Below are 27,379 nucleotides of genomic sequence, written 5' to 3'. Positions count from 1 at the left end.
AGCAGGCATAGAACTGTGCTGGGTACTGAGGGGAACTCAGTATCACCTTTTCTATTGAGGCTAAGATTATGTTTGCATAAAAAAAGAGGAATAAAGAAAGGAGTTCTAGCCTGAATGAATTAGATTCATTCACTGTCATTTAATACAGAGGCATTGACTATTGTTTTATGTTATTTCTATCTTTTGAAAGAGAAGAAAAATACTACAGTTTGTTAAAGAGAATGATTTCTTCTGTAGTTACAAATCAAAAAAATAATGTATGAGCCCTTTTGCACGTAATGCTTTCTTTGGAAACAGATTCAAAATTTTCCTCTTGGCATTTTCTTTTTTAAAAATCTGAGGCAAATACAGTGGCTATGAGACAGGGTAATGGAAAACTGGGAATTTTTTTTCCATTTTTTTTCAACGGGTTTAAAATAAAAATTGGGAGAGTACTTCAATACTTTTTTTCTTATTTAGCAACTTTTCTTTCATTTTTGTGTATTCATTTAAAAGACTAGGTATTTGTCATTTCTGTTTGTGGAGTGCTATTAAAAATTCAAGAGTATGAGTTATGATTGCTGGGCATATCTGACAGAAACATCAAAGACTTAGATACATGGTATCCAAAGATACCATCAAAGACCTAGATATGAATGTGGTATCATAGGAGGAAATTATAGTTCATGCTTAAAAGTACTGATGGCATGTTCATAGCCCAAATATGAAAGGAACAAGTAAATACACGGAGGGAAAATGTTTTCTTCTTTAGAGGAAAAAATACTTGGACCTGAGTCTATAACTGAGGTCAAGGCATCATTTTTTATGCTTTATTTACTGAATCCATAAAAGTACTTTAACTTTTTATCTGAAAAAGTACAAATATGATATTGTAATTTTTTCTGAGTTGCCTCATTATTTGATGATAATATGCCTCTTTTGAATTTATTCACTAAAGAGATTATATTTTGCTATCCAATGGCTTAGTACAAAAGATACTGGGAGACTAACCTCTGGGCCAGCCGCATTGGAGATTCTAATTGTTTGCCATCCATCACCCTTAGCCACCACATCTGTGTCACTTCTGGATGGAAATTATATAGTCCTATAGAACATTTCAGAGTCATCTATCAAATCAAATTGCTTGTTCTCATGCCAACAGGAAATCCTATTCAAAGGCATGGATGGGCAAAGCTTTTGCATAGTGAACTGCTAAGGGAAAAAAAGGGCAGAAACAAAGACATGTTTGCTGGAAAATGGGCAAGATCGTTTCATGTCATCTTACTTATTAATCTTTGCAACAACACTCTGAAGTAGGTATTGTTTCCATCATTTTATATTTGAGAAAAGTAAGGCTTACAGAGTTTGAGTGATCATCTAAAGGAACGTAGCTAGTTAAGCCCATATCCTGCCCAGTAAGTGAGCAGGAACACTGACCCACAGAGAGAAGCTGTGGTTGATACAGCGTCATCAGAAGGAAGCTGAAGGAGGGGGTTCAAAGCAAGTACCTTAACAAACCAATAAGCAAATAGAAGCTGAGATGGTCAGTCCCTGCAAGCTGAGTAGAAGAGCAGATGCTCAAAGTAGACTCAGGTAAAGTAAAATAGTTTAATGGAAATTAGTGTGAAGTTAGAGTTGATGCTTGTTATAAGGGACTCTATTTCTATCATTTATGTGACTAATTAAATTACCTTTCTTTTATCAGGCTTATTAGAGTTTTCCTATATTTCACTCATTAATTCTTCAAAAATAGTTAATGAGACACCTTGATAGAAGCAAGAGATAGAAATAGTACAGTGAGCTGTACTAGAAATGGTTCCTGGGGCTTCCCTGGTGGCGCAGTGGTTTGGAGTCTGCCTGCTAATGCAGGGGACGCGGGTTCGAGCCCTGGTCTGGGAGGTTCCCACATGCCGCGGAGCAACTGGGCCCGTGTGCCACAACTGCTGAGCCTGCGCGTCTGGAGCCTGTGCTCCGCAACGAGAGAGGCCGCGATGGTGGGAGGCCCGCGCACTGCGATGAAGAGTGGCCTCCGCTTTCCGCAACTAGAGAGAGCCCTCGCACAGAAACGAAGACCCAACACAGCCAAAAATAAATTAATTAATTAATTAATTTAAAAAAAAGAAAACTTTAAAAAAAATAAAAAAATAAAAAAAATAGAAAAAATAAAAAAGAAATGGTTCCTGCCCACAAAGAGCTTAAAGTCTATTGGGTGTGGGTGTGACTCAGGGTAGAAACTAATTAAACAAATATTAATTCAACAAAGGGTGGGTGGGTAGCTCCCCATCTCTGAATCCTGGTGTTCATGCCTTTATGTGGCTCACAATTAAGAATTGTGGGTGGGACCTGTGTCTCTTCCTCAAGAAGAATGGATTCAGGTGACATAGCAAAGTAGAAAGAATAGAGAGAGGGAAAATGGACTCAAACCTAGATGTCTGATATTAAACAAGAGCTAAGGAAGACAGAGTTGCTGACAGATTCTGTTAGGAGTGAGACATTGAGTGGATTGAAACCCTGAAAGAAATGAAATTAGAGACTCAAAAGGTAAGAAGTTTCAGTTTCATCAACTTTAATATTGAACTCATTAAGAGAAGGAAAGTAGAGTAAGAGAAACAGAAGAAAGAAAACACGGCTCTTCATAGAGGCTATTTATACCATAATTCCCTAACAATCAGTAGTAAATTGGGTGAGAGTGCTCCGGAGCAGGAGGATAATATATATGGCAGTAAAGTCTAATATCTAGATGTGACAGTGACATCACTGAATTCTGTTACCAAAGCAATTACTTGAAAATTTTCATCAAAACAACTCAACAAATCATAGTACAAACACTCTTACAGTTATGAAAAAAGAGGATGGAGGAGCTATTCCATGTTGTATGTGCTTCAAAGTCCTGAAGCCAGTAGTGGTTAATTGTCCCAAACTGTCACTGATTTTCATGTGATGCTTTTCTTCCTCTATATCTTTATTCTGATATAAAATATTAATAATTACCATATTCTTTTAATCATTTGTGGTATCTATTATCTTAATGAAGTTCTAAATATTATTTCTTCTGGAAATAATTACAACTTTCTAAAATTAATTGCTCTATACTTTCACTTGATAAAAATTAATAATTTAAATGGGGTGTTACAACAAGAGAATGACATTTTTATCTTATTAAAATTTATTTTTACCCGTAATTCCTTGTAAAGTAAAAGAATCTTAGAATCTCTTCTTTAACTTCTGACATTTTTCAGGTTATCCTGAATATTTTCATGATAAATAACATCAGTGATACATGGTTAATATAAGAGCCCATACTAATATAACTTTTACCATAACCAGATTAAAATTTTGAAAATCATTGTTAATTTAAATAAGAAAAGGGAAAAGAATTCTGTTTATTAAAATAGTATGTTCGAAAGATAAAGTCTTTTCCCTGTATTATTTTCCAATGCTGGAAAGTGAACAACGTGAAACCAGGTGACTGACTCCTCAAACATCAAGCAAAGATCTTGTAAAAATACTCAAAAGAATTTGATTTGATTTTGCGGGTTCATCCTGATTTAGGTTCTTGTAGTTGTTTTATTAATTTTGAGAGCAACAAAAACAAATGTTAACAGATTTCATTATGAATCAGACATTGTTCTAAACAATCAATCTTCAAAAGAATCCTGTGATGTAGATACTATTATCATCCTCATTAAACAGATGAGAAAATTGAGGTTCCAAGACTTTGGATAAATAGTCAAAGATAGGGGAATTCTCTGGCAGTCCAGCGGTTAAGACTCCGCTTCGACTGTCAGGGGCGTGTGTTCCATCCCTGGTCGGGGAACTAAGATCCCACATGCCTCACGTTGGTGGCCAAAAAAATTAATTAAAAAAAAAAATTGGTTGAAGATAATACAGTTATTAATCCTTGAAGCCCAAATACAGATATAGACCATCATGACCAAGTATATTCACAAACACATGCAAAATCGCCTGGGCAGTCTTTTTTTTTTTTTTTTTTAATTCATCAGAGTCTAAAAAAACCCCAATATTCCTTAGATTACTTAAACACTATGCTTAAGGTTCTGACCTGGCAAAATGCCAGGCAAGATGACAGCCACATTTTTTTTATATACAATGTTTTCCCTTCCTCAAAAAAAATGGTTTTTTGACTCTGTCCTTTCATAATCACTGTAGTCAGTTTCTCTTCTTCAAAATGCATGGACCTAGGTATCTAATATAATGAATCTGAGTAAGTGTATCGATCATATATTACACCTTGAAGTATTGACAGATGGAATGGGGGCTGTTTAAAGTCAAATAAAGAAATTATTATTTCAAAGAATATTTATTCAAACTCAAAATACATTTCTAAGAACCTAGGGGAAAATTAAATTCATTTTAAGACTCCACCACTTGGAATGCAGGAAAGGTAAAATCAAAATACAAAAGAAATGTAATATAAATGAAATCGTGGCATGAATTCTAATAAACAAATATTCTAAAGCTAATGCAGTAAAATTAAAAGACATTAAATTAGCTTATAAGTAGCTATTATCACAAGCTCATAAATCATATCTACAAATTGAATATGAACAATAACAATTAAGATGCAATCTCATCATACTTGGATAGAAATTTGAATCTTTTGCCATCAAAAATTAAAAATCAAGCAGTGAGTAAATTTACTTAAAATGAGGATATTAACAGAATTTTGAGAGAAGGTGTTGGAAGAGATCCAATAAATAATAAAAAGTAAAGATTTTAATATGCTTTTTGTTCTTTGAACATCATAAATTTCCTAAAAGGAGTTTCAAATAAGTATTATCAAATGGAAAGCATCACTTAAAATAAAGGCATCTTTGAGCCATGATATTCAGATTCAGTAAGAGGAAGCCACTAGGGATCCAATCAGTATGATTTTGGATGCTAAGAGTTATGAAATGAAATATCAAAATGCTCCTTGATCTCCTTAGCAAGACTTTAATGGCAGAATCTCCAGTATGAATCCCTAAATATTTCATGCACTGAATTAATTTAACTTATTCTGCAAACCCCTTACCTCTCCTCACCCCATACCTCACCAAAACTAAACAAAACAACTTATCTTGGTTTTCTTAGCTTATGTTAAAAGTGCAATTATTCACTGGAGCAAAATCCCACATATAAAGAAAAAGATCACAATCTTTTCTAAGGAAGTACATTTGCATTAAAAACTGCTTTCATGATGTCCTTTAATTTGGTAATTTATCACCACACATTTAATAATTTAAGTCTGTGCTTAGGAATATAAACCTGACTGGGAGTAAGTTTCTTTTTTGTTTTTCCTTTTCCTTTTCCTCTTCTTTTCCCTCTTCCTTTTTCCTTTCTTCTTCCCTCCCCTCCCCACCCCTCTTCTCTTATTTTTCTTTCTCTCTCTCTCTCTCTCTCTCTCTCTCTCGGGCACAACTTAGAACTAAATACAATTGTCTTACTGCTTTCATGGTTTCAGAAAATGTGTTGAATCAACAAAACTGTTATAGCATTACAAAAAAAATGGAACATTTGGGGTACAGCATAATTGTTTATTTTTAAACAAAATCTGTAATAGCAATTGTGAATAAGTTTGTCTGTCATCTCATATCCTAATGTCCTCTATAACCGAACCTCAAGTGAAAGTATATTACTTAAAATCCTCATCAAATAATCAGGTTTCACAGAATCAAAATTTCCACAAAGGTTGTTTTATTGAGGATGTAATGAGAAATTTATCATTCAAATAGCTTTTATACAGTCTTAATTTTCATAATAAAAAATTTGGTAGCTGAACTTAGGAAATGTGAACATGGTACTCTTTCATACTTGAGAAAATGAAAAAGATGAGAAAGTTACAGTAAAGTTTGTTATAAAAACTGGAAGGGAATCTTAAAGATGCCCAGGCCTAACTATTTATTTTTCCCATAATCAAACCAATACCTGGAGAGGTGATGAGGCTTGAATTTGCAGTCTTGTTCCATATGAGCCGTCAATGGCACCCCTTTGTTTTTAAGATAAAAATCAAAACTCCTTAACTTGAAACACAAGGACCTCAATGATCCTGCCTGGAACACCCCACCACTGCCTGTTCCCTTTCAGTCTGACTAAGAGTTAGGAGGATTTCTCCAGTCAGTTCAAATATCACCTCCTCAGCAAAGGTTTCTCCAACGTCTCTCTTTCTTTTCCCTGTCACACTGAATGATAAATCCCAAGAAAACAGGCTTATTCTTGTCTGTATCCCCAGTGTTTGCATACTGCTTTGCCTGTAGTAGATGCTCAAGAAATATTTTTTTAGTTGATAGTTGAAATAACTGTATGACATTTGAGTAATTTAGCATCATTTGGACAGACATCAGTCTGATTCTCCCCTCATTCTTGTCCCTTTAGCCAAACTTTTCTCTATGTCCTCTAATTTCCTAATAACTTTAAACTCTGTCCTGCTTTCTTTATCCCACTTGCCATTACTGTATTTTAGATAGTGAGTGGCTCACTTCTGTGTGATTGCAAACATCCCTTAACTGACGTCCACATTTCTGTTTTTGACCTCCTTCAGAGTGCTGCCACCTATCTTTTATAATAGATCTAGAAGCCTACAACTTCTCATCACCTCCTTTGCTGCTCCCCTGCTTTGAATTGTTGTCACCTCTTGTCTGCATTCCTTAATGGTTCCCCAGCAGGTCTCCCAAAGTCTACCCTTACCCTCCTATAACCTATTCCCAAGAAAGCCACCAGAATGATCATTTTAAATTTGCTATGTCATGTCACTTTTCAGCAAAATGGGCAATGTGCCCCAGGTCTTTATATTGCCTTATAAGGGCCTGCATTTTCTGGACCACTTTGTCTCACTGATCTCCAGCTTATTCATTCTGTTCCAGCCATGCTGACTTTCTCAACACACTCTTGTCTTTAAGCTTTTGATAAAATACTCCCACTGCCTGGAACCCTCTTCACCAAATAATTATTTGGCCCAGTCTCTACCTCATTCACCTCTTCATCCACATCATATTTTCCCAATGGTGAGCTTTCCTGAATGCCTTTTTAATACTGTGCAATGCCAAGGATTCCACAGAGTATTCTTTTTCTTTTTTTCTTTTGGCTGCGTTGGGTCTTCATTTCCATGCGTGGGCTTTCTCTAGTTGCATTGAGCGGGGGCTACTCTTTGTTGCAGTGTGTGGGCTTCTCATCGCGGTGGCCTCTCCTGTTGTGGAGCACGGGCTCTAGGCATGCGGGCTTCAGTAGTTGTGGCACGTGGGCTCAGTAGTTGTGGCTTGCGGGCTCTAGAGCGCAGGCTCAGTAGTTGTGGCTCATGGACTTAGTTGCTGTGCAGCATGTGGGATCTTCCCGGACCAGGGCTTGAACCTGTGTCCCCTGCATTGGCAGGCAGATTCTTAACCACTGCACCACCAGGGAAGCCCCACAGAGTATTCTTATACCTCCTTTTAATGTCCTGTTTTTCCAATTGTCTATAGGACTTATTAACTTCAAACATATCATACAATTCGCTCTTTATTATGTGTATAATCTGTCTGTCCTTACTGGAATGTAAGCTCTATAAGGGGAAGAATCTTTGCTTTATTTGTCCATATATCCCAGACACTTAAAACAAAAAAATGCCTGGAATATAGTAGATGCTCAATAAATATTTCTTTAATGAATGTAAATGTGGTACAAGGACATGATGCAGCTGTGCCTTAAAAGATTATAAGTCAAAATTCTTCCACAATGTTCAGTGACAATATTAACTTCTTTTCATGAACAATTATATACTTTTTTCCTCTTTCTTTTTGGTTACTCCAAGCTTTATTCATCTATAGTCAGCCAAGGTGTTTCTTCAAGCCTCTACTGACAGTCTTTTCTAAGCAAGCAATCCAATAGGATGACCAAATGCAAACAAGGGTGAGTTTGAGCATACTAAAACACTGCCTTCAGGGAAGTAAGATCAGTTGGGTAGGATATGGGCATGGTTGCGTGGGTACATAAGTATCCCAGTAAGTTTTTAGGCCATCTCTCACAATGAGGCATTAATATTGCTAAACTACCATGCAGAGTGAGAAGAAAGGCTTGGGAAACAGGAACACAGTTGCTAAAGTTCAAGTTGATATTGAAATTCAAAAATAACAGTAGTTCAGGCACATATAGGAAAGGTGGAGCTACATCATAGGAATAAGGATCAGAGAAAACAGATATAAACTATAACAAAAGGCAAAAAAACAAAAACAAAAGCTCAGCTAAAAATGAGAGAAGGAGCAAGGAAAACCTAAATCCAGGCAGTTGGTGAACAGCATATTTGAAGGAAAAGTAAACTTATGGCTAAGTGATAGAAGCAGATTCAAAGGTGCTAGTGACAATAAAAATCTTGACAAAACAGGATGTTTCAGCCCGTGAATTGTGCATTCATCCCTTGATGTCAGCAACTAGTCCCTAAGCATGACTATTATAAGGCTCAATATGGCCATGACGTTAGACAGGTAAAATATTACCAACTCACTCTTAGTAAAGAAGATCTTTATCAGTTCCTATTTTCTAAAAAAATTCATCTATTCACAATTGCTCTGCTCTGTTCTAAGTCAGCTGATTTAACGCTGTTTGGAAAGGAGTTGTGGATGTACGGGGGTTCAATTCCTTTTTCTCCACTCATTTGCCCAATCATAATGTAAATATCGTTAAGATAGAGTGCTTTACTTGGTTCTGTTACATATTCAGTTACATCTTCAAATCTTACTCAAAAGGAGGCTTGTTAAAATATGTTCAGTGAGCTAACAGTATGATAAGCATAGTTATAAGAAAGTACTTCCTGTTATTGTAAGTTTTGGTTAATGAAAGTTGTTTCCTGAAGATTCAGAATAATATGCTGTCCTTATAAGAGCTAAATCAATATTTTCTTGGTGTGAAAGCTTCATTAAGAAAAAATTTCTGCATATGATTTATTGAAATGTATTATTACTATAAAATATTGGTTTATAATCTGTGGTAGTATTGATGCTAAAAGCACAAAACACATCAAGAAGATGTCTGAATTTACGACTTTAGAAAGAACTATTTGCAATGTTGATTAAAATACTCATGAAGGACTTTTGAAGTTGTATATAGCTGGTTTTCATGGATATATTTGGTCTTTGTAGAAGCATATGGAAATGCATATTTAATTTGACAGTATTTTGCAAATCATACCCACTTCAGAATACCTTGCAAAGTAGAAATGCTTCCATATGCTAGAAGATGGTTTGTCTGTTATGCTGAGAGTAAAGAAAGAGCTGTATATCCAACAACAAAATTTTAAAAATATTTTCTTGGGCATTGTGGATTATGAAAGTAAAGGAAAATCAAAAGGACAATGTCCTTGTACTTAAACATTTAGAATTAATTTAGTCAATTTTTCAAACAATCACATTGGACATACTAAGATGAATTCTCACAAGGATCACAGGCCCCCTTAAAAAAAAAAAAAAAAGAATCAAATGGGCATTTTCTGCCTAGGTTTCCATGCCTGTGCCAAATCTTCTGAGACTCTGACCACATCTGATTGGAGCAAGGATTTATAAGAGAACGAAGGCAAGCTATCTCTACAAGACCTTACCATGATGGAGACAAACCTCAATTCTAGAGAAAAGGATAACTCCCACTCAATCAAACCCTCTCCTCTGGGGTGGAGTTAAAAACAAGTGACCAAAGAGAAAATGGATCATAGGAATTCAGACCTCCGTTCTGAGTAATGCATTCCAAGTATTCCTGTGGCCTGTGAAGTTGGCACAGCTCAGTCTTGGAAGCACCAGGACCCAGTGGGTCTGTGTGTGATGAGCAGTTTCCCAGGCTGCCCCACACAACATGTATCATTGCACCGTGGTTGTTTTGACAGTCATAAAGAGTCAGATGGATACATGTGTTTTCTCAACAAGAACAAATAAAAGTTTAGCAATAGCTCTTCATAGTTTATATTAAAAACCCTTGCAGATTCTGAAGGTTACTTTAGGGACAAAACTTGAAGTAATTAAAACAAGGGCTGAAGCTCTTTGACAAGTTTTACTTTTTGTGTTTAAAAGGTTCACTGACCTCATATATCTCCAGGGACACTAGTCTGCAATTTTCAAAGAGAAAATAAATTTTGAGTTTTCAAAGGACTTCAGTTTTCTCAAATTAATCTTTATGTCATCATTATCTGAGAATAGTGATTTGCAAGCAACAATGGCTTTAATGTATCTTTTTATACTGATGATTACTATTTTGGTTTTCTTTTAAGAGCCAGGATTCCTTTATCTCTTAAATTGAGAAAATCAGATTATTTACTGAAATTATTTTTAACTGTGATCATGCCTCAGTGCATAAACGTTATTTTTATGATCCCAGCTTAAATTCACACGCGAAAATTATCTAGATGATTTTGCACAGTAAAAAAGTGTCAAGCCAAGAAGATGAGGGATCCTTTTAGAGTTATTGATCTAAAATGGTTTCTGAATGAAGACAGGTATAGGTTATATGCCATGAATCCATAAATGAGTTTTCTTCAATCAAATTGTCTTCTTTTGGATCCCTTACAATGAGGCTTTGGGGACTAGGATTTACAATAGGTATAACCCACTCGTGAGCATGGCTCTGGAACTAAGAGTATGAAGCATACTTGATTTTACCACTGTTTATAATTTCTAAAATATTGTAGAATAGAGATAAAGAGCAATTTTATGATAATCGGCAGACTTTTAAATGTTAAGTCAATAACTCAGATTCTGTAAAAATTCTAGTAAAGAGTATAAAAAGAAAAAGATCACTTGACATATCCCTTAAAGAAATGTCATTTAAGTAATTCTTTCTTCTTTATACTTCCTTAAATTTATGAAACTAATCAAGTGAAATCTCCCTCATAGGCAACAATTTCAGCTTTCAAAGTAACAGAAAATTTACTCACTTAGTTAACATAGCATTCCATTTTGCAGAGGAATTGTATCTGTAAGTTTCACCACCAACTTCTTCAAGCTTTTCCAAAGCAGCTCTGGGTTAAAGTTATCTATTCCTTCACTGTTCCCATGGCAATATCTGAAAATTCACCCAGCAATTATTAAGAAATTGCCTTGTGGCACATATTCTATCCCTGTGTTACTTGTCATTTAAATTGTTTATTCAGCTATTGAAATGGCATCTCTCCAAATAGATTGTATGATTTGAAAATCATATGCAATATCCTATATTTATTTCTATCTATTAAAGTTTCTTGTACAAAAATATATGTTGGTTATATTTGCTCGTGCCTCCTCTGTTGACTCAGGAGCTTTCTCTTTACTTGGTAAAGCAGTGAGCACCTTAGAAAGAACACTCGTTTTGGAGTAGGATAAAATGGAAGGTTCATCATGTTTAATTCCTAAGATTGGAAAGATGTATGGATATATTGGAAGTCCTCATTATTTGATTACAAATGGAATACTGGGAAAAGGCCGTTTAAAATACATCTATTTTAAAACAGTAAACCATACTTTTTTTAGTAAATAATGGAGGAAAACATAATAAAAGATTTGATTGAGATGCTCTTGAAAAATAAAATTTTAAATTGTAAAACAAATTTAATTTATAATTTGACAAAACTTACATTAAAATTATAATATGCTAATTATTAAAAAGAATAATAAATTGTGGGGTTTTTGTGTGTATTTTAACAAATGTGAGAGCAAACTACAATCTTTTTTTTTTAAATTAAATTAATTTATTTATTTATTTTTGGCTGTGTTGGGTCTTCGTTTCTGTGCCAGGGCTCTCTCTAGTTGTGGCAAGTGGGGACCACTCTTCATCGCAGTGCGCGAGCCTCTCACTGTCGCGGCCTCTCTTGTTGTGTAGAACAGGCTCCAGACGCACAGGCTCAGTAGTTGTGGCACACGGGCTCAGTAGTTGTGGCTCACGGGCCCAGTTGCTCCGCGGTATGTGGGATCTTCCCAGACCAGGGCTCGAACCCGTGTCCCCTGCATTGGCAGGCAGATTCTCAACCACTGCACCACCAGGGAAGCCCTTCTTTTTTGTATTATATTTAACTTTTTTTTTTTTTTTATAAATTTATTTATTTTTGGCTGTGTTGGGTCTTCGCTTCTGTGCGAGGGCTTTCTCCAGCTGCGGCGAGCGGGGGCCACTCTTCATCGCGGTGCGCGGGCGGGCCTCTCACTGTCGCGGCCTCTCTTGTTGCGGAGCACAGGCTCCAGACGCGCAGGCTCAGTAGTTGTGGCTCACGGGCTTAATTGCTCCGTGGCATGTGGGACCTTCCCAGACCAGGGCTCGAACCCATGTCCCCTGCATTAGCAGGCAGATTCTCAACCACTGCGCCACCAGGGAAGCCCTGTATTTAACTTGTTTAGCATGAACATAAAGATGATCATTTCCACAAAATTTTTGAAGCATTCATCATTTCCTTTTAATCCCTGATATTCTAGTCATTTGCTTTTGAAGTACCGTGTCTAATTTCGTCTACTTCATCTGTTAATGGTTCTGACTCTGACATATTCTCATTGTCCATGATTTTGTGATTCAGCAGTTCTTCAGTATCACTTGCATCATGAAATCCTGAATCTCTTGAAAAATTTTACTTTACAATTCATTTGCATTAAGTTTTTATTGTGTTATGCTTATAACATTCTATAATCAGCAAGAGTCCAAACTTTTTTATAATAACATAGAGATAAACGCTAATACTAATTGGGAAAGGGTGTTTAGAAAAGGCTAATTTTATAAGTGGGTAGTTCATTAGTGAAAATTTCCTACTATGACAGTTTTTGCTTTCCTACATTGTCATATATCTTTGGGGACTGGAATAATGCTTTGGTAATCAGGAACTCTTGCAGTTTGCAATCAGATGAAAGTAAGGGCTAGAAAGTAAGCAAATGGTAAAGCTGGAAATGCAAATTGGTGTCTTCTACAAATGTCTGTTGTTGACATAATGACTGTGGATGAGAAACTCCTGGGCAAGAGGACCAAGGGTTGAGGCATTGAGAGAATCAATGAAAAAGTGAAAGAGAAAACCTTATAAAATATAGAAGAGTAATCACATACATTGGAGCAGAAGCAAGAGAAAGTGGTACACTGGAAGATTAGGGCTGTGGGAGGTACACATTAAGGACAAAGGGGATGGCCAAGTACATTTAATATGGCTGTCTGATAGGGCAGGAAGTTGTGGCTGAGAAGTCATCCATGTTAATTCATACTGAACATCTAACTCCAGAAACATGCTAAATAGGTAGAACAGATGCCCTGGGAGGTCTAGGTCATAGATCAACTAGGGATTCTGTGAAAACTCTCACTGAGAAATCTATTGATACTGGCCTGTTCCATTTGAAAGCATTTGGAGTCTTGTGAATTCACATACCTACACTTCCTTTTTCTCTCAGCATTTAACAACAAGACCTTATGCAGGTAGTAGACAAGGATGTGATAAGTAGTAAGTCAGAAAGAATCACAGAAACCAAAACAAGGTTTAAATTATAGATGAGTTTTGGGCTATGGTATTCTCCAGTATTGCCTGGAGAAGTATGTAGAATCAAATATATCAAGTCAGCACTCCCCAGAACAAATGTGCATTAGATGATCTCTCCATATAACATTAATTGTACAGTTGGGTCAAGCAAGCATGGTACATGCTTATAATTTTTTGTCTTTTTTTCTAAATTTTCTTGATGCTTCTTATTATCCTTTCTTAGACTTCCCTATATTGTTTTATAGGAAACAATGTTGTTTTCCTATATTGTTCCTCTTTTTTTAAGTTCCCTAATAATAATAATAACCTACATTTCTGAGTTCTAAAATATGCCTTAACCATGCACTGATGTCAGCCAGCCTCTTCTATTGATTCTTTTTAACCTGCAAATGACTTATTATAATAAAGGAGATGAGTCAATTTCTCAATAAAGCCTTAAAAATGTTATCTCTACTTAAAGTCTTCAATCAAATACCTCTAGCTGTTTATGGAAATGTGTTGGCATGATTTGAAATTCCGGCATTTAAAAAAAATTATCAGTAGGCCCCCTTCTTGGCCACTCAGAAAACTTAAAAAAAAAAAAATTGTAGGGGAAACTAGCATTTCAAGAGATTTACTATATGATACCATTTGGAGGTTTTTTATACCAGCATGGAAAGTGAGGAACAGCAGTTTTCTTGTATGTGTTATTTCATTGGACAGGGTGAAAAAGTAAGCCATAGAAGGAATCTTAATAGCTCACATAATCCACTCCTGTTTTCATGCTAGAGTCTCTCTAAAAAAAAAGAAGAGGTGGGTGGTGGTGTCTTGAATTGCAGTCTATGGGCTCTCAACAGAAGAATCTTTTTATGGTCCTCAGATATGTTTGAATTCCCTAAAACCAAAAGGTTAACTATTGATCTAAAGTCTATCAGAAAGGTCAACACTTATAAAGTTAAAAAGAAAAATTCAAGATATTGAAGTACTTTTTTTAAAGTGATACATTTCTGATTGTCAAATTCTTATAATTAAAATATTTCCCTTCATATTTCAGAGCAATAATTAACTGTGTAGACTAAATTGAAGTCAGCCCTGAAGGAAAAAGACACAAGATGACATTTACTCACAACCATTTCTAATTTTGTATAATTCTTAGCTACAGACAAGGTTTAGAATATGACACTGGAATGAGAAAAAGTGATGATAAACTAGGAAAAGGTCAAATTCTAGTTGAGAATAATAGCTTGAGTTATAATGCTTAATGCAGTGGACTGCCTCTGGCCTCTACTCATTCTTTTTATTGGCAAAGGTTCTTGGAAAAAGTCTTAGGTCACCATCAGTTTTGAACAATGGCCAAAATGCCTATTTAAACAAAAGGAAGTGAAATTTCTTGGTACAGATGTAATTTACCAGTCGCTAATGGGAACATCATATAAAAGATACTTTGAAATTATATAATGAATATTACACTTTTAGAATTCAGGATTACATGTTCCGGGATCCACTCACTACAGCAGGTAGGCCAGCCACTCCCATAATGCCCTTCTTCTCAGCCTTGATAAACATTTATGCATTATGTTTAACCATGCACCTAGAATGCCCCTCACTAACTTCCACCTTCGTCCTGTCCTACCTCTTTATCGAAGGCTTTGACTACACAGTCATTGCACTATAAATATGGGGTCAAATGATATAAAATAAGAAATGATTTAAATATATATACTTAAAAAATACTTGATAAAGGACGAATGGACCAGGAAAAGTTATATGTACTCTTTATTTGAAATAATGTGTTTAGCCACTAGATGTCACCCTTTTTTAAGCGACAAAGTTTACTTGACAAAGTTTACAACATAAACAGCAGTTACATTCCACTATAGGGTAGAAGTTGGTACCATCGGAATTAGTCCCTCTGATATCACATAAAAAGAAGCTTTAACAACAAACAAACGAAGAAACAGCAACAGTCTTTCCTGTAAGAAGGGCTACATGAGTCAGACTGAATTGAGTCATCAGTCTCCAAAGCCAGATAGTTAAATGCAACAATAGTTCATAACGTGTAAGTTTCAAAAAAAGTTAATAGCATGGCTCTCATACAAATATAAAATGAACACATACAAAGATCTCAATCAACTCATTAATTAGCAAGGGAGCCAATTAAGATAGTGAGGCCAGTACGAGAGAGAATTCAAGGAATAGAGACTTACAGGGTCAGTCTGAGCTTGGCAATAGGTACAAAACGGTTTAATGTCCCAAAGGTCACAAGCCGTAACCTTTAAGGCTATGTTTCCTGCTTGAGACAAATGATCTCTACTAGGCAAAATTCTACAAGTTAACATGCAACTTCACATTGAGGCAACAAAATACTTAGCCTACATGTATGGATCACCTATCATGCTTCAGTGGCTATGCTAAGTGCTTTACATGCATCATCCCATTTTAATCTCACAGTAATTGCCTATGAGGTAGATGCTGATGTTATCTTTATATAGAGGCTAGAATACTATGAAGTCAAGGACATTCTTCAGGTTATGGACCGGCAAGTGAGTGATCTAAGCTGGAATGTAAATCTGGTCTGTCTGCATGGTCTTTCTCCTGGGAGCATAGACTTAACAATTGCTTACTGGGTCTAGAGGATGTTGGGAGTCTACAAGATGAGGCACATGCGAACACACTACAACCCCTCCACCCTCTCCTGTTCCTCATCCATGAAGGGCAAATAATGGTGAAAGAAATCTGAAGTGCAATAGAGATGCTGTAAAATCAGTTAAACTGCTAACACTTGCATTCTCTAGAATTTTGTAGATTACTTACTACACCCTCCTTTCCCTTTGCTGATTCCTCTATTGCAATTTAAATAAGTGGAGAGTTGGAAATGCTCAAGGTAGTGAGTCTTCACACAAAGGCAAGCAATACCTTATATACTGTCTATATGAAAAACACTTATGCTAGGTAAAATGTTGTCAATGTGGTTTGCTAAAAATGAAAAAGAGAGCTTTTAAAACATGTATGGTATTCCTATAATATAATATACGCTTTATATTCTTTTCAGAGAATTTGGGACAAGGGGAGAAATCTAATGTACTGACAATATACTCAAGGAAGATGTCTGCCTAACAAAATACTTGCCTAAAAAATGCTCTATTTAATTTTAAAACTTTAAAGTCTTGCGGAAATTTTAGACATAATTAAATGAGCTATAGAAACTCATCTTAAATTTGTAAGATTTATATGCACAGAATCTCAAAAATGTGAGGTGCTCCAAGCTTTATTACTAATTCAGTTTCAATTCTTATAACGATTATACCACTCAGCCAGTGACTGAGAAGATTCAGAGAACTAATCAAATGTTATTATATTACCTATTAGGAGTCTAGACAGTCTCCTTATCACATACACTCTGATACAACTTTGAAAGGATTTTTTTTACAGAATATTATTTCTTTATCTCCATACCAGATAAAAAAAATGGAACACTTAAGAGTTCCCCAGTCAAATAAAAATGTGTAAATTTGTTGGTGTATCACATTTGCATTTATACTCGCTCTAAAAAAATGGAGTGCTATATAAAAATTGAAAAGTATTTCTTTTTATGTAGTCAGTCTGTTGTTCAGTGTTCAGCTTCTTCAGTTTTCATGGATTATAAAATTTTTTAGGACAGAAGATACTCCTTACAAGACCATCTTATAAGTTTCCAGCTTTAAAGGTAGACGTAATTTTAATAATCACATACCACTTTTAAGCTCTGTTAGGCACAGCTCTAGTTGCCTTTGATTTATTCATCAATGTGAGAAACCTGAAATTTTCTACAGTCTAATTTTTGAAAAAAAGTTAAGTAGTCTCTTCGCATTAAACCATCTGCTCTGCATGATTACAGGGACTCATTTTTAGCCTTGAAGCTTCCCTTTTGTGATTAAATTTCTTGTTCAACCAAGTGAACTCTTTGGAAACCATTTATTTCCGATAAAGCATATCATTGTTCATAGAGTAGTAAAATAATTATAATCAGTCCAGATTCTTATTGGATAGCATCTTAAAGAGCTTATGTAAATTTAGCACATTATTAATGCAAATTCATTTATTCATCACCAAAGAAGAATCTAAAGATAGTACTTACGCAGGTTTAATTGTATAGGCATGCTTTTCATGGACAAAGGCACCAGCAAGACCTCCTGCTCCTGTATTTAAATACTGGATTGAGAATAAATTAAACTGTTTGGGTTTACCTAAATATGTATGACAAAAGTAAACAATGTAATAATTTGACTTTTTTGTTATGAAACCAACTTTTGACAAGATCAGAATGTGTGACTATTTGAACTTTTATAATAAAACAGAATTTGGAGTTACCTTGTTTAAAGAAAAAATATGAAACATAGCATTATTAATCGAGAATAAATAGCTATTACTTTTTTAGCCAAATTTTGTCCCAACTAGTAGATAACAGTTCCAGTGACATTTATCTCATTTCAGAGCTCATTCATTTCAGTTATTTTGTCACAAGATATTTAAATAATAATAAAAGATTATATTTTTAAAACACCTAAATTAAAATAAAATTGGTTTTATTTCCATGCTCCCTGTCAATTAACTTGTCTTCAAATGTCAATACAAAGTTGATTCCATAAGAATTATCTTTACTTATGTAGAAATTTCACAACATATCAACAAAAAACTCAGATCAATTTGAATTAAGTTCTAAGTGTGGAGCTTTTTTTCCAGAACCTCCTGACTTTTACAGAGCAGCCAGGGAATTGAAGGAATAGTATTCTATAGAGGATGGAAATATCAAAATTTAATAACCTATACTATTCTATCATGTGACTCTACAGTTAACTAAAGTCAGAAAATACAGTAATGAAAGAAATGGAGGTAAGTAATTCAAATACTTAAAATTGGCCACTGATCCAGTTTTACATTTAGATTAATGTCAATGTGGAATAAAAGAATAAAAATATATTAACTAGTTTGTTGATACCTTGTAGGAGCACCAGCAGGCAAAATCAACTCCCCACTCATGTAAGTGGAGTTCAACATTTCCAACTGCATGTGCCAGATCAAAGCCAACCAAACAACCCTGGGGAAGAACATAATAAATTTTGAATTCGCTTAATGATTTGAAATAGTAAAGACAGTATATTTAAGAAAATCTTTGACACACTGCTGTACCATAAATATAGTTCATCCTTTGGTACAGTGACTCACAAAGTGAGTCACAAAATCCGAGGCATTCCCAAGACCCTTTCAGGTCAAAACAATTTTCATACCATGAAGAAGACATTCTTTGCCTTCTTCACTGTGTTGACATTTGCACTGATAATGCAAAAGCAATGATGGGTGAAATTGCTGGCACCTCAGCACAAATCAAGGTAGTGGAAGCTTGTACTGTCATTGTGTGTCAAAGCCATTCAGTTACAGCATGAAAAAGTTAATTTCACTTATATATCTCCTTGATAAAAGTATAAAACTAATACATTTATATTAAATCTCAATATCTTAATTTTCCTATTTTTAAGTTTAATGTGGGAATTATGCATAAGACATTTGACCATATCCTGAAGTAGGATGGTTGTCTCAAAGTAATGCACTTACGCAGTTATTTGAGTTGCAGGCTGAATTAGCCACTTTAGCTTACTGGAAAACCGTTTTTGCATGAAAGAGCAACTTATATACAAACAATAGTAAGTCATACTTAGGTATTTGACAGACATATTTTGGAAAATTGAGTCTGTCAATTTAAGGAAAATAACTCACAGGATTTGTTGCCAAGGAAAAAAAGTAGTTACCAAGATAAAGCAGAATTTTGGAAAACTTGTATCCACTTTTATGAATATGACCATTTCCCAGTATTTAAAGATATTTCTGATGAGTTTAGAAGTAATATATAATCTTAAAAAGAACATATACTGAAATATGTAAATATCAATATTTGTAAAATATGCATAACAATGAACCAATATTTTCCAAATGACCAACGCTTATTGTTATATATCATGCATGGATAAAAGATCTATTCAAAATGAAAAATAAGCCAATGGATTTTAATCTAGCAAAGCATAGAAAGATCAGTGATTTGGTTTCACATTTCATACCACAACTCCCAAGAAGTTCTCACTTGTCAAATTCTGGTGTAGTATCAAAGAATATTCACAATTAACTGAAAAAGCTATTAAACTACTTTTACTTTTTCTAAATATATATCTGTACAAGGTCCAATTTTATTCCTATGCTTCACAAAGGAAAAGAAAAAATCAAGAGATTGAATGCAGAAGATATATAAAACCAGTTGCCATCTATGAAGCCAAACAGTAAAGATCTCTCTATCTATATAAAATATCTGCCAAATATAAAACATTCCTTTCATTGTTTCTTTTAGAAACTACAGTTTTGCTTCCCTAACAATATATTATTTATGTCAATTGTAATGGGTTTACCACTTTTGTCCTAAAATAAATAAGTAAATGTATTTTAAAATTGTTTTAATTACAAATACAGTAAATATAGATAGACATATATATAAACAATATTAAAACCTCTTTGAGGTGATCAGTGATTTTTAAGAATGTAAAAGGTTTGCATTACTAAAAAGTTTGAGAACTGCTGCTTTAGTATATCCTGTTAACCTGAAGGAGTTAATAAAATTTTCAGTTTATCACTTAATCCCACATCATGTCATTTAATTTGATCAAGTATATTCATGCTGTAGTAAATTGCCTTAGTGGTTCCCATTCTACGTCCCTTCCTGTATCCATGTCCTTTGCCACGTAACTTTTCAGTCCCTTCACTGCGAACAGGGTGCAGTTCTCCGCCACTGGGATCAGTCAGGTGACTTATTTTGAGCAAAGGGACATCAGCACATACAATACAAAGAGAGTCTCCTAATCACTTGATTGATGAGGCTTGCTCTCTCTTGCCCTCTACCACCTATATGAGAAGGACTTGCTTCGGCCAACCTACTGGCCCAGATGGAAGATGAAAAAATTGTGGATCAGAGTCATCCTCCCCTGGGCTCAGCCTGGATTCTACTCTCCCACATTCTCTTAGTTGGCCAGAGATGCATGAGTGACCTCAGCTGAGATTAGCAGGATCCCTGCAACCAAGTCCTGTCTAGATCAGTTGACACAAAGGTGACCCATAAAAATGATGCTGTTTTTGACTCTATACTGTGTTCTTCCTGTACATTGACTTGAGACCCTAACAGTCTCTTACTATCTGACTCTGTTCTGTCTCAGTTAATGACATAAAATTTTTAAAATGCTGATCGTTAAATGGGGGTGATAGTTCACTTTGCAAACATGTCTTACCTCTGAGTTCTTCTGTTGTTAGCTTAGTAAGAGCAAACATAATAATCACATTCTTAAAACTTGTAGACTTCCTGCAACTTCGAAGAAACACATCTATCGATTGAAGTTTTTGAAGTAAATAATTGCAGAGGGACCAATTTTATATTGTTCTAACACCTCTTAAGAATAAATAACCCCAAACTGCTATTACAGGTACTTTCCCCAGAACAGAGGGATGCAAACCATGACCTGTTCTTAATGAATAAAGTTGTATTTGAGCACAACAATCTCATTTGTTTAGATATTGTCTATGGCTGCTTTTGCAAGCACAAATGAATCACTGCAACAGAGACCATATGAACGAAAAAGTCTGAAACATTTGCTGTTTTGCCCATTACAGAAAAGATTTGCTGACACCTGCCCTATAGCATTGGTTTCCATAGAGAAAACTCAATATATTGGAGAGTCAGTTAATTAGAAACCTTACTCACTGTAATGTGGCCAGAGCTAGAACATCATAAAAGAAAAAGTTCTTACAGGTATTTTGTTTCTAAAACACAAAAAATGAGCAATACATGTCATAAAAATATGACAGATGCTTCATGCTAACACAAATTTTTGGAGCAATAGGAAAGAAATACAGTTAATCTCCATCAAGATTTAGAGGTCATCAAAACTTAGATTTGCAGACTAGGTTCAATAGATATATATACAGACACATACATATATGCAATTAGTTTGTATTTTAAGATACACTTTTAATATTGAAATTAAATTTGGGGGAAAAAAGTTCTGAATTCTGGCAGCACTTTTATTTTATTATCAATTATTTATAAAGAGTGGCACAATGAAGAAACTATGAAACTTCACCTGCTGTATCCTGTTATTAAAAGCCCTGTGGTCACATCTGTGGCACGATATAAAATAATCACTTGTGGCTCCTACAGTATGTTTTAATGCATGTACAATTCTTTCCCCATGGGTGGCAGAGAACATAAATTATTAAAATGTGACTTTTTAGGAAATGACCGTAAGATACAAACTTGCATGAGATCATCACAAAGGGATTTTACAAAAGTTTCGCTAGATGGCAGCATCTTAAAAATAAAGAAAAAACTAATAGTTCTCCAAAACCTCTGTATAGCCATGCAGTTAACATTTTCATTATTTTACGAATAAGAGTAGGTAAAACAATATGAATGTGTGAAAACAGACCGCACCCTTGAGTGCATACTTTATGTAATTTTAAAACTAGAAATCAAATATTTTTCAACAGATGTTTATTAAAATTATCCACAATTGCTCAGACTCTCATTGATACAAGCGCAGCAGCGGTGTTCAGCCACCGTGTCACCTGGCTTTACAGTCAGTCCCCAAACTATGGCAGTACTCTTCTAACCATTCGGACTACTTCCAACCTGCTTTCTTCCAATGAACTTTCTAAATCATACATTTGGTTATAAGACTTCCTGTGTCCCTTCAAAGATCTCCCCATTCACTTCAGAATGTAACTCATTTTCCTTGGTATGGCTTTTAAAGACCTTTATGATCTGGTTCTTTCCAGCTTTCCTGTCCCGGGTGCCCTACACCTACTTTCATTTATTTGCATAAACCGTTCTCTGTCTCTGGAGTACTCTTTCCCTCCTCATTTGCCTGGGTAGCTCAGATTTTGATCACAAGATAACTTCCATAGGAAGATACCTTTACCAAACCTTCTCGCTTCTCTCATCTTACAGCCCTGGTTGCATAAATCTCTTGTAGTAATTTTCCAATCTTAAACTGTCTTCTATTTTTATATAATATGAACTCAAATAATTCAATTGTTGAATAAATAAGTAAAAAAACAAAGTCATAAAATTGTCAATAAATATTTTGTAAACTGAAGCTAAATATTAAAATATTATTTGATATCCTTTATTTCTGTTTCAATTTTATTGCATAAACCATTTATTCAGGCTTGGCATCTTTTACAATGAAGTTTCTTGGACAGTCAAAAGCAGTTTAAAATATATTTAAAATCCCTTTCAATAAAACAAGGAATATCATGACTTTTTGTCTTTGCCATCTTTACTAGCACAATACTAAAAATTTTTCTAACCAGTGGAATAAGACACAGGGTCTGTGCTGAGATTTCCAGGTAAAGAGCTAGATCACTGTCTCTCAAATTTAGTTTATTATTTGTTTATTAATTAAAATGAAATATGGAATAGTACAGTGTAATTTTATCCCTTGTAGCATTAAAGTCCTGATAACTTTATTGATTTATTCTATAACAGATTGGCTTTGGACAGATATTATTAGTTTGTTCTTTCTTCACCAAAAAAAAAAAAAAAATCCTATAAATTATGAAGACCATCAATAAGTAGCAAATTTGGTGGGAAAAGGGATAATTATATAAGATATTTGTAGCTATACACAGAACTGAAAGTCAGCTTGTATGCATTTGTATGTTCAAATAATTGTTAAAATAATAAAATACTTAAGATAGGTAAGTAGCCTTTGTCTTTGAGCCACTTGAGTAAGCACCCAGGTTACTTAGGAGGTACCTGCAAGAGATGCCTGTCACACAGCCTGTGGTCATTCATACATACCAGCTGGGTGCATGTCCAGACTTCAGTGGATGCCCTTGGCAGTGGCATTAGCACCATGGTGGGTAAATTACAGGGGCCTACAAGTCCCTTCAAGGCTAGTAATTGGATACTAGTAATAGGAGTGTGACTTCTCTCGTGGCTGTTCATGGGAACTACAGTTTCCACACCATACTAAAGAGATCTTTATGTATTCTAAACATCACTCCTGTTTTGATATAAAGTCACAGGAAACAACTGAAGAAGTACATTGCTATAAATTTGAACAATATTACCTTAAATAGAAAAACTGATGGGAAAATTTGAGGACAGTGAACAAAAATTTTAAAAAATGATAGGAGTGTGTGTGTATGTGTGTGTTGTTGTTCAACTCTACATAGATGATATGGACAAATGGTGGATTAATAACAACAGGTTGGCTAGTTAGCTTTGATCCTGGGATTTCCCAAGGAAGCTCACAGTTAGGGAGGTGTTGAATTGTACTGGGGAGGGTGAAAATGAAGAAGAAGCAGATGAAAGATGGTAGAGTTTCTTGCCATAGTCTTGAAGCACTAAAATTTGTAAAATTAATTCGAGTGCTATGATTTAAAAGAATCCACAGATACTAAATTTAAAAAAAAAAGTAATACCCAGTAAAGATCTCTGTAAGAGGGGCCTCTACCATCTCTGTAAACATGGTATATCATTTCAGAGTGAATTTTTATTGTGAAAGTCTTTCCTTTCATCCTAAAATTTATTGTCTTCAAATATCCTTCTCTTTTTTTTTTTTTCTTTTCATCCAACTCTGGTTATAAGCAGGAACTATGCATTATTTCTTATATTGTGTTTACTCTGCACTTAAAGTCAATATGTAATTTGTATTACAGTTTCCTTCCCCAAATTATTTAATACAGCTGTCTACTATTTTTTGAAGTATTATGTTAAGCTTTCACTTATTTATACCAATAGTTTGATGGGAGTAACTGTTCCTCACTATTAAAACATAAAGCAATACAAAATGAGAATGAACTTTCACAAGTTAAAAGGGACAAAACACAATCTTCTAAGTGGAACTGCAGGGAATATTTTAGAAATCAAGTAGCTTGGCAACTAGAACCAAAACTTAAAATTTTCTGTAAGGCAGAACCTGAATGCTACTAGAAGTTATTTTAGTCCTGAGGCTCTTATAGATAATATATGATACCAGAAAAACATAGGTAATCAGCATATGTACTGCAGGAGAAAAAAAATACAATATTCCGTCCAGGAAGCTAGTGACTTGATAATTCTAAATGTTCGTATTAAGTTCAGCAGCAAACAGGAACAGAAACAGGAAAAATTAGGAGGGTAGACAAGATTCTACCCTAGACATATGATGAATTACTCCAAGGTTAAGGTCTAATAATTTCAAATGTATCTTCTATTAAAATATTATTTTAAAATGCAAGTGTACAGAGAAGGATGATATCACAAATAACCCTTAGCCTACATAATAATTTGAGTAAGAAAGCACCCCCATTGTCCTAGAGCTATTGATTGATGGTATTTATGCCAAAATGTGTATACAGAGGAGACAACAAGCCCTGATAAAGTGAACATTGTTCTGTGCCTCTCATTGTGGGCTATTGCTAGGGATTTGGGGAGCCATGACTATGCTTCTCGGTTTCCAGAGAGCTTAATTTTGAAAAAGATAAGATATCCAATAAGGGAGAGTTTTGAATCAAGAAAGAGTCTTTCATGACAAAGACTGTGCATAGATATCAGGGAATTAATTAAATTAAAAATGAGTACCTTTAACTTGAAATCAAAATGAAATCAGAATGAATGCTTTCACTCCATGACTTAAAAACGCTGGTTTGGATTCAAGGGTAAGCTAAAAAGTGAAAGTGGAATCCATTCTGAAATATTCATTTATTTGTCAACCTGTGCAAATTAGACTAATACAGTATTAGGATTTTATTACCCACTTATATCAAGCCATACTTCCATATTTTCAGAAAATATAGTAGCTTATAGCTATAGTTACCCAAAAGAAAATATGAAGGAAGTGTCCTGTTGGAAAAGTAAAGTGACAAGGGGTGGAAATTTGGGAAGAAGATGATGGATACAGGAAAACTAAGGAGCTTGTCTTTGGATGGAAACCTTGGAGTCCTGAATGGGGTGGTAGAACTCTACTCAGGTGCTGAAGATGGCCAACCTAGTGCATTTTTGGAGGCCTTTCTGGGCTCTATTTGTGTCACAGGAAATGGAAGCTGTATGTTTTTTGAAATTAATATATAACTCAAGGTGCCCTTCGTTTAAATTCCTGAAGTGTTTTAGCTGTGGAACTTACACAGCAGGCCAGGTAGCCCATGGGGAACACTGGCAACCAGAGTCTGGAATACTAGCTATGTCCTAATAGCTATGTCCCCTAGTTCTATCAACAGATGCCTGGAGGAAAATGATAGCTTCCGAACTTGAGTGGGAATTTTTCCCCACACTATCTGACTTCCTCTTGAGTCAATTTGCAATATGTGGTTTTGACCCAATCGTAAGGTAAGATGAATTGGAGCATGTATAACTCTGTTTTCTGTGGTATTAGACTGGATTGATTTTCTAAGACACTTTCATGGATTTGTTTTTACCCTTGTCAAGCATTAATACAGTCTAAAGCAGTTTTCTATTTATATGTCTCTATGTCCCATATGATTCTTTAAAGACAGACACAGTGGGGTTTTTCTTAATCTATTCTCTCTCTGTCTCCCTCGCTCTCTCTGTCTCTCTCTCTCTCTTTCCCCCTCTTAAATCCTGGAAACTGATATTAAGTGAGGGGTCAATATACCTGTGAAACAATGAAATTTCTTGAGAGTACTCTGCAACTCAGCTACCATTAGAAGGTTCAGTGGGCTTCCTGTTGAAATTCTCCCTATTGTCATGTAGATTAGCTTCCCAGTCATATAGGAGTTTGTAAGCTCTTAATTAGAGGGAGGGCACCTGCAAATACATCTAAAGGCCCTGAAGAGCTGCTAACAGGAATGACAATGGGGCCATCGTTGGTGGGAGCTATTGCCAATAGAACTACCTAAGAGACCCATCAGAAGAAGACCCACCAGTGTCTTGCGGCATCTCTTAAAGAGAGCGGTTGGGAGGAGTGGGTTAGAGGTTCTGAGTTGGGCCACTATTGAATGCTGGCACTGAATAGAATCTTATTCAGCAATAATTCTGTTCTTTATACTTGACATCTAGGGGCAAAGTAAAAATTGTGGTTTTCAATATTCTCTAAACTGAAGAGACAGTTACATCAACCATAAAGACAAAGGTTTCAGGCTCCCATGGAAAAAAATAACCAAGAAAGAGGGCTATATATATTTTCTTTGACTTTCCAAATGTTGAGACCTCTTTGCCATTACACAATCAGTCTACAAATATAAAAGGAGAAAATATAGTGGAAAGAGAGGTATGGTATCGGCGCCAGACTCCAAGTCTAACCTTTACTGGCTGGCTAAGTCAGCTTGAGCAAGTGCTTAACTTCTCTTGGACTCAGTTTCCTCAACTGAGCCATGGGATAAGCTCCCTATTAGGGTAGCTGAGAATATTGTAAATACTACATGCCAAGTGCCTGAAGCACAGTAGGTCATCAGCAGCACCTAGTATTATTCACATTTGTACAAAGCACTATTGCAGAAACTATATTCATCCTTTTAGCCTGACTTTTTAAACGTAAATATTGATGAGACTGGCAAACCCAGAGATGAGAAATAGAAAGTGGGGAGCATTAGGAGCATTTTGCTAGTGAAATTTAAGGAGGGAGGTATCAGTTAAGAAGGTTTGAGACAGAGCTAAGAGCTAACAGCTACATGGGGAGAAAGAGTAAAGGATTTGAGAGAGAGGAAAAGCAAAAAAACCCCAAAAAAACCTTGAGACCCTAAAGTGTTGTGTAATTTACAGGTAGAAATGTCTTACTATCTAATAGAGTGTGCTTTCCAGAGTAAATTTCAGCTATTTCTTTTACCAGGAAAAAACAGCAATTGTCTCCTCTATTTATTGTCAGAAGTAAGTACAAAACCAAAGAAGAAAAATAAAACAAATCAACTAACACTGTTCTCTTCTGGAGTTTTTCTCCAGCTGGCAAGGATCTCACACAAAATATAGTTTGTTTGATT

At 35.2% G+C, this 27,379-nt stretch overlaps 1 protein-coding gene across 1 annotated transcript in view; it reads right to left on the bottom strand.

Annotated features, from left to right (window-relative positions):
* Positions 1–27,379, bottom strand: part of KYNU (kynureninase) — a 100,680-nt gene that overhangs the window by 16,217 nt on the left and 57,084 nt on the right. Inside the window, exons 10-11 of the mRNA XM_057550916.1 lie at positions 18,366–18,464; positions 17,505–17,578 (exon numbers count right to left, since the gene is read on the bottom strand). Coding sequence (XP_057406899.1) covers positions 17,505–17,578; positions 18,366–18,464 — 173 coding nt within the window. The remainder of the gene's footprint in view (positions 1–17,504; positions 17,579–18,365; positions 18,465–27,379) is intronic.

The sequence above is a fragment of the Balaenoptera acutorostrata genome, chromosome 8 (genome assembly GCF_949987535.1).
Source record: "Balaenoptera acutorostrata chromosome 8, mBalAcu1.1, whole genome shotgun sequence".
In the NCBI taxonomy this organism is placed as follows: Eukaryota; Metazoa; Chordata; class Mammalia; order Artiodactyla; family Balaenopteridae; genus Balaenoptera; species Balaenoptera acutorostrata.
This window is presented reverse-complemented; position numbering and strand designations above follow the sequence as displayed.